At 54.0% G+C, this 8,044-nt stretch overlaps 2 protein-coding genes across 7 annotated transcripts in view; both read left to right on the forward strand.

The window, feature by feature from the left end:
- Positions 1-1,642, forward strand: part of UHRF1 (ubiquitin like with PHD and ring finger domains 1) — a 32,204-nt gene extending 30,562 nt beyond the window's left edge. For all 4 annotated transcript variants that reach the window (XM_032883660.1, XM_032883659.1, XM_032883661.1 and 1 more), the window contains exon 17: positions 1,467-1,642. In XM_032883660.1, coding sequence (XP_032739551.1) covers positions 1,467-1,613 — 147 coding nt within the window. In that variant the 3' untranslated portion in view covers positions 1,614-1,642. The remainder of the gene's footprint in view (positions 1-1,466) is intronic.
- Positions 1,643-7,881: 6,239 nt separating this feature from the next.
- Positions 7,882-8,044, forward strand: part of KDM4B (lysine demethylase 4B) — a 130,850-nt gene continuing 130,687 nt past the window's right edge. For all 3 annotated transcript variants that reach the window (XM_032883664.1, XM_032883665.1, XM_032883666.1), the window contains exon 1: positions 7,882-7,976. The gene's annotated coding sequence lies outside the window, so the exon portion shown is untranslated. The remainder of the gene's footprint in view (positions 7,977-8,044) is intronic.

Genomic DNA, 8,044 nt, shown 5'->3' on the forward strand with positions numbered 1-8,044 from the left:
TCACTGAGCCCAGTGTTCACGTTGTGGCCACTGTCAGGATCCATCCCCCCCCCCTTATTAAAGTAGGCTCCATGCTCAGTGTGGAGCCCAGCATGGGGCTTGAACTCACAACTGAGATCAAGACCTGAGCTGGGACCTGAGTCGAGACATTCAACTGACTGAGCCCCCCACGTGCCCCTTCCCTTTCTTTTGAAGGCCCAATAACATTGTGGTGCGGAGATGGACACTTGGGGTGTCAGCAGTCCAGAGCCCGATTTGTGAACGTGGCCCTGAACCTTAGTTGTGTTGCGTGGAAAGAACGGTCTTCAGTCTCGGGATCAAGGTTACGGACTGTCGGGAAAGGAATTGAGCTCTGCAGACGAGGGCAGGAGCCACAACCTGTGCGCCGTGGTTGGGTGTGCTGTGGCTTTGGCAGGTTTTCCATACCGTTGACCTTCACCCTGTTTCCTGATGCTGCTCTCGAGGTGTGGGCACCTGCCTACCTGGTGTCTGCCGAGTGGTGGCGCCTTCCCTGTTTGTGCGAGTGGGAAGCTGGCTGTCCAGGGCTTGTCTGCCCCGTAGCTCTAGTCCCACCTGGCTGGCTTCTCCAGCCGTCACACGGTTGAGGATGGCGTGTGAACCCAGAAGTCTGGCTCAGGGCCAGAGATCCTGCCCGCCTTTCATCCTATCTTGTTACCGGCATGGGTTTATTGAGCACGTAGTGTGTGGTGGGGTCCCGTGCGCGTTGCTGGCAGGGTCGGCAAGCCTGCTGTAAGTGGCGGGGGTATCTGGGCTTTTGCGTATAAGGACGTTGTTAGGACAAGGCGATTCCAGAAGGTGGAAGGTGCCGTTTGGAGACAAGTAGGGCGAAGGCTGCTTCTTACACTCCAGGGTCATCCGGGAAGGGCCCTCCGAGGAGGTGACTTGAGCCGAAGCATGAGTGATACGAGAGCCAGAGGACAAACCTGTTAGGTGGCACAAGCTACGTGTGCCAAGGCCTGGAGGCCAGGATGCGCTTGGGGCCTGTGAGGAGCCCCAGAGAGGCCAGCCTGGAAGTAGAAAGTGAGACCCAGGGGCGCCTGGGTGGCTCAGTGGGTTAAAGCCTCTGCCTTCAGCTCGGGTCATGATCCCAGGGTCCTGGGATCGAGCCCCGCGTCGGGCTCTCTGCTCCTCGGAGGGCCTGCTTCCTCCTCTCTCTCTGCCTGCCTCCCTGCCTACTTGTGATCTCTCTCTCTCTGTCAAATGAATAAATAAAAAATCTTAAAAAAAAAAAAAAGTGAGACCCAGGGTCTGGGGGGGAGGGGCCTCTGGTCTCCCGAGATGGTGGCTATCACTCGCCCCGCACCTGGGGGACGTGGGGTCAGTGGTCATCGCTTGCCCAGTGCCCTGGGGGACGTGGGGTCGGAGGTTGTCGCTCGGCCAGCGCCCAGGGACATGGGTGGCTGGCTGGGACAGTGACTGCGTTCTCACCCCGCGCTCTCCTGCAGGACTGCCTAGACAGATCCTTCCGGGCCCAGGTGTTCAGCTGCCCGGCGTGCCGCTACGACCTTGGCCGGAGCTACGCCATGCAGGTGAACCAGCCGCTGCAGGCCGCCCTCAACCAGCTCTTCCCCGGCTACGGCAACGGCCGATGATCCTCGAGCACTTCTCGCCGGCAGTTTTTTTAAAAAAAACGTGTCACAGGGGTCTCCGCCCCCCATTTCGTTCTTAGTGGGCTTAACTTAAACAGGTAGATTCTTCTCCACTCCCTTAAAAAGCCTTGTTTTCCTGGTTGTCTCGTTTTGTTTTTTCTTTTTGAACCTATAAATTTTCAGGAGTTTGTATTGTGGCTCAGAGAAAGAAAGTTGGACTTCTCAGTGTTTTTATTTGGGTTTTTAAAAAAAAAAAAAAAACAAAAACCAAGCCTGCAGTTTATCAGCAAAAAAACAAATGGAATTTTTTTCTGAAGATGGAATTAGAAAACTGCCTTGGCGCGACGGCTGCTTGTGTCCCCAGCGCCAAGCTCCCAGAAGTGCCCGCCACCGCCGAGCAAGAAGGCTCCCGGCCGCCTGGAACAGTCTTTCCAAGGTGTGTGGCTTTGGCCCCCGCAGCTGAAAATGAGCACATCTCCCTGATTTCGTTTTGCCACCCAAAAGCCAGCAACGGCGGTGCCCGGTAGTGGCCCTGCCGTCCCCCGCCAGGAAGAGGAGAGGTCCCCGGCCGGCGGGTTTGAACGCCTGTCCCGAAGCCATGCCTCCCAGTCTGCTTCCGTGTTGTGGCCCTGCACGCAGAGCCCTCTGCCCGGGTGTGCAGGGGGCCGGGGGGCCCGGACTGCTCTGCGCGGGCTGGGCGCGCGGCCAAGGGCCAGCCCGCCTGCGGCACCACGGAAGCACACATTCGAAGCCATGTTCAAGTGCCTTGGGGTCTTTCTTTTGTTGTAAACGTGGGGCTCTCTTTTAGCACTGAATTGTTGAAAATGCCAGCCAGATTCTACAAACTGGGGTTAGCCAGTACTTCCTGATTCTGGGTGAGTGTTTGGGGGGTGATTTCTGTGGATCCTTTCAACTGACTGGTCAGCTCACCAACCGAGAATTTTAAGAGGGGGATTTTTTTAAGTACTTTTTTGAATGAAATTTTTTTGTAGTTATTGTATATGTACCAAGAAAGCTATAACTTAGGGTTTGGTTGTGTTTTTTGTTTTTTGTTCTTTTTTTTTTTTTTTTTCCTTTTTTTGGTTTTGTACTTTTGGGGGAATGATTTGTTGATTTTTATTTTTTCCTAACTTTACCAAAGTTTGCAGCTTTTACCTCAATAGAACAGGAATATTTTAAATCCCATAACTGCAGACCGGAGTGATACCGTTTTAAAAGTTTTTCTTTCCTCCTTGTTATTAGGTTTGTTAATGTGTTAGGAAGAAACGACAAAATCCCGTGTAGGCTTTTTCTAAAAAGTTCAATGTTCTGTGTCCAGATTTTAGATTCTCAGAATAAATGCCTTTTACAGATGTACCGGGTTGTGTCTTCTGTTCGCAAGTCGTCCTGGGGCCTACCAGGCGCGGGTGTGGCTCTGTCCCCTGCCCGAGGGCAGCATCAGGCCCACTTAGGACAGGACAGGTCGAAGACATGCTGTCATGCCGCAGCCCTAAGTGTCACTCAGGAGGCGTCCAGCGTTGACCTTTATCGGCCAACGGCCAAACCCAGCCTTCCAGCTTGGAGCCAGGGATCCCTTAATGCTCGCCAAGGGAGTGGCACTGTCCCCACTTTTAACATTTGAGGAAACAGACAGCCCCCAGTCTCCATTGCGAGATCGGCTTGAATCAGCAACCAGGGGACGTGTGGGCACCAAGGGTGTTGGGGGGCGGGGGAGTCCCGACGATGTGAAATGCTGGCTTGGGCAGAGTTCGGAGGCCAAGGGGGAGGCCGGTTTAACGGTGGGCTCCAGGGAAGGGAGCAGCTACATTCGCGGACATGATTTTTCACATCAACCTGTTGCCCACACCTTTTACTGCCGGTGAAGTAACGATCGGGCAGGACTGAGTTCACAGCAAGGAGAAAGTTCTGCCTCTCTGGGTCCTTTAACATGTGTCAATTGTGCCCTTGAAAGCCTCCCGGGGTGCAGGTGGGGCTGCTTCGTGGGGTGGATGAGAATGTTCTAGGTTTGCTGATGGCTGTGCGCATCTGGGGATGTACCAAAGTCCTTTGAGTTGTGCCCTTGAATGGCCCAGTTGTACCGTAGACGATTCCATCTCAAGGAAATGTCAAGTGCAAATGGGAAATAAAAACAGGAATGGTGCCCAGCTATGATGAGCGGAGGAAATGCCACCAATGTCCCCAGGCAGGCCCTCACCTGGGGACGGAACACACGGAGGTGGGTTGCTTGTTGAGACTGGGCTTTTTGGATGTTTTTCTAATTTGGAGAGTTAAGGACAATGTCACTGTTAAAAATGAGCAAAACCCAGAAGGGCATTCTTGCCATTGCTATGCAGAAAAACATCCCAACGTTAGGGCATGTTTCTTTCCTGATAGGGTGTTTTTTTTTTTTTAATTGTCATGTAACAGCTTTATTGAAAGATACTTCACGGGGTCCTAAAGTTCACCCATTTAAAGCGTTCAGTTAACTGGTTTTTAGTATATTCAGAGTTGTGCAACCATCACCTCCAGTTCTAGAACCTTCTCATCACCCTGAAAAGAAACCCCATCCCCATCAGCAGTCCTCTCCCAGCCATTCCCCCAGACCCCAGCCCCTTCAAGCCCCCTACCTTTCCGTGGATGAGCCTGCCCTGGACATTTCGTGCACGTGGAATCACACGCTGTGTGGCCTGTGTCTGGTTCCCTCCCTGTGTCCATGTTTTACTCCTTTTAAAGGCTGAATAATATACCATCAGATGGATTAACCACCTTTTCATCTGTTTGTTTTTAAAGATTATTTATTTATTTGAGAGGGAGAGCAGGAGCAGAAGGAGTGGGAGAAGCAGACTCTGTTATTGAGCAGGGAGCCTGATGCGGGGCTCGATCCCAGGACTCTTGAGATCAAGACCGGAGCCGAAGGCAGCCTTTTAACAGACAGAGCCCCCCACCAGGTGCCCCTGGATTAACTGCCTTTTTAAACCCGCCCAGCTGGGGAGCCTGGGTGGCTCAGTGGATTAAAGCCTCTGCCTTCGGCTCAGGTCATGATCCCAGAGTCCTGGGATTGAGCCCCACATCGGGCTCTCTGCTCCTTGGGGAGCCTGATTCCCCCCACAAACCCCTGCCTGCCTCTCTGCCTACTTGTGATCTCTGTCAAATAAAAAAAATTGGGGGGGAAAAAAAAGATAAAAAAAAATGGGAAACCTACTACATGTATGGCTAGGATATGTACTTGGAGTGAGATGGACGGTCAGGATTCCTCTTCCACGGGCGCCTGTGGGGCTCAGTTGGTTGAGCATCTGACCCTTGATCTGAGCTCCGGTCTTGATCTCAGGGTCGTGGGCTCAAGCCCAGAGTCGGGCTTTATACCCAGGGAGGAATCTACTTAAAAGTAAGTAAATAAAAGAATTCCTCCTCTATGTATACTTCTAAAAATGCATTTTTATTTTTATTTTTTTTAATTTTTTTAAAGATTTTATTTATTTATTTGACAGACAGAGATCACAATTAGGCAGAGAGGCAGGCAGAGAGAGAGGAAGGGAAGCGGGCTCCAGAGAGCCTGATGCAGGGCTCGATCCCAGGACCCCGGATCAGGGCTCGATCCTAGGACCCTGGGATCATGACCTGAGCCGAAGGCAGAGGCTTTAACCCATTGAGCCACCCAGGTGCCCCTAAAAATGCATTTTTAAAGCACATAGGAGTTTACCTTTCCAAGCATCTCTATGCATCGGACTGGCCTGTCTGGGAGGGGAGGGGAGGCTCTGCACCTTGCCCATATGGGGAAGGTGGTGACCACTTAGAAATGAGCTGGCCCTGGGTGCCCAGGTGGCTTGGTGAGTTGAGTGAGACTCTTGGTTTTGGCTCTCAGGGTGGTGAGAGTGAGTCCCACGTCCTGCTCCGTGTGGAGTCTGCTTGACAAATTCTCTCTCCTCCCTCTGCCCCTTCCCTGGCTCATTCTCTCCCTTTCTCTGCCCCTCCTTAAAATAAATAAATAAAATCTTCAAAAACAAAGTGAGCCGGCCCTGGGCTGCTCAAGGCTTGTTCAGGGAGGGTTACTAGCCCTCCCAGTCCCAGCCTTTCATGAGATTTGTACCAGTCTGCAAAGACCTAGAGAAAACCCAGATGATTTATCCTCCGGAGAGTTTGCCCATTTGAAAATCCTGTGTCCTTTCTACTTCCCATAGGACCCTTTTTAATTAAATGGCAACGCTTGTATATTTTTCCCTAACATTCTTTTTTAAAATTTTTATTTTATTTTTATTTTTTAAAAATTTTATTTATTTATTTGACAGAGATCACAAGTAGGCAGAGAGGCAAGCAGAGAAAGAGAGGGAAGCAGTCTCCCCGCTGAGCAGAGAACTCGATGAGGGGCTCGATCCCAGAACCCCGGGATCATGACCGGAGTCAAAAGCAGAGGCTTCAACCTACTGAGCCACCCAGGTACCCCTTCCCTAACATTCTATCATGCAAACTTTCAAACAGAAAAGTTGAATTGAAATAAACAGCCACTGTCTGGATTCTACAATTGTTAATGTTCAATTTTTACATAAGAGATGGCATTAAAAAAAAAAAAAGAAGTCTCCCCAGAGAAAATAAGAAAGTTGATACCTGTGTGTGTTTTTGGGGTGGGGGGGGACCCTCCATTGTTGTACCTCAGATACTGTGTTACCGTGATCAAAGGACATTTGTCTTTCCCACTGGTTAGGGAGTTCCTTGGGGGCAGATGCTCTTTCCCATTTTTGAAGTTAAATTTTAACTATAGGAGAAGTCTATGAATATGGTCCCATGAGAACAATCTCCCTGAGCAGATTCAAGTCCCCACCGACCACGTTTTCTCCTGGTGTGGCTCTCTCCTCTCTCCAGAGATTTCCTTTTCTCTCTGCCGGGGTGACCTTTCTCTGTGCATTGTCCTAGATGCGAGCTCTTGCAGACCACACGGCCTGGGACCCAGTGTGTCTTCTCCCTAAGGTAGGTTAGTAGACACCGAATTCTGGACCATGCTGCAGCTTGCTCAGGAAAGTGTGTAGGGGATCATTCCAGGGCACTGCATGGAGACCGCCCTCTTGTTAAACTGCTCCACAGTTGGAAGTGCTGCGGAGTGACCCGTGCCCCAAATTACCTGGCTGGTACCCTGTAGATGCATGTAGACAGCGACACCTTGGGCGCTGAAAACGTGAGCTCCGGGGGGGTTGTTCAGGGTGCCTGACCTCCTGAGGGGGGTTACAGTGTGGGTGACATAGATGTCACTGGGAAACGCCCCGCTGCCAACTCACACGACTGCCCGTGAGCTACCCGCGACGCACCCCACTGTTGCCTACTGCACAAGCAGTGAGCCCTGTGTGTGCGGCGTCCCACTCATTCTCGAAACATCTCTTGGGGAGGGGCCGGCGGGGTCGGCTGAGCGTGTGCCTGTGTGTTACCATCACACCCACCTCACGGAGGAAACTGAGGCCCATCCAGTTTCCAGCGAGGTGTGGGGCCCAGGTGAGCTTGGAACCTTGGTGTTAGGGAACTCGGGGGAGCGCACCTAACTACCCGGTGGGCCTTGCCGCTTTGCAAATTTGGTTGATCGCGATGGAAATAAATTTGGCTTTTTGGGGGGCAGAGGAGGGACGCTTGCCGCGTGACTTTTTATTTCTCCAGCTCTTCGTTCTCCTGTTTTGCAAAACGGGGTGCACGGGAGCTGCTTCCCACGTCAGGACTTAAAGAACTGGGGCGCTCTGCGTCCAAGTTCCGGCCACGGGTCTCGAACCCCTTTCCGGTGCCTCCCGGGCCGGGTGCTGATGTTGTGCTGGGTCTCACGTACTCAGTTGCAGTCTGATAACCGGGGCGGGGCCCGAGCCCTGATTGGCATTCGCCTCAGCCAGTCCGCGCCTCGGGCTCACCCCATAAGCCAATGCTCACTCGCTCCCGTGCGGTCGTTGGGCGGTCCCCGAGGCGCCCTTGTCAATCCGAGGCCCAGCCGCCGTCGGGTTGGTAGCGGCTGTCTTGGCTGGCGTGCGCCGCTTCCAATGAAAACGGAGCCGGTCAGCGGGCACGTGGGTGGGCGCCGGCGTGTCCCGGTCGCTCAGCCAATGGGGACGTGAGGCCTGCGCCCGCGCCCGTCCAATCGAGGCGCGCGGGGGGCGGGCCGTGCGATGTTGATGGGCCCGGCGGAGGGGAGGGGCGGAGCTGTCAGCGGCAGCCAATGGGCGCGCGGGCGTGGGCTCGGGGCCCAATGGGAGCCAGGGCGGAGCTGGCGCGGGGCCTCATAAGCCCCGCCCGGGGCGCTCGCGGAGGGCTCGGCCGCCAGCGACCGAGCGGGGCCCGGCCCGAGCGGGGCCTGGGGGTGCGACGCCGAGGGCGGGGGAGCGCGCGCCGCTGCTCCGGACCGGGCCGCGCGCGCCGCCTCAGGTGAGCCCGCGGGGAGGCGGCCGCCGCGTCCGAGCTCGGGCCCTGCCGCCGCCGCCGCCGCCGCCGCC

Source organism: Lontra canadensis, unplaced genomic scaffold, assembly GCF_010015895.1.
Source record: "Lontra canadensis isolate GAN:19392208 unplaced genomic scaffold, GSC_riverotter_1.0 scaffold88, whole genome shotgun sequence".
In the NCBI taxonomy this organism is placed as follows: Eukaryota; Metazoa; Chordata; class Mammalia; order Carnivora; family Mustelidae; genus Lontra; species Lontra canadensis.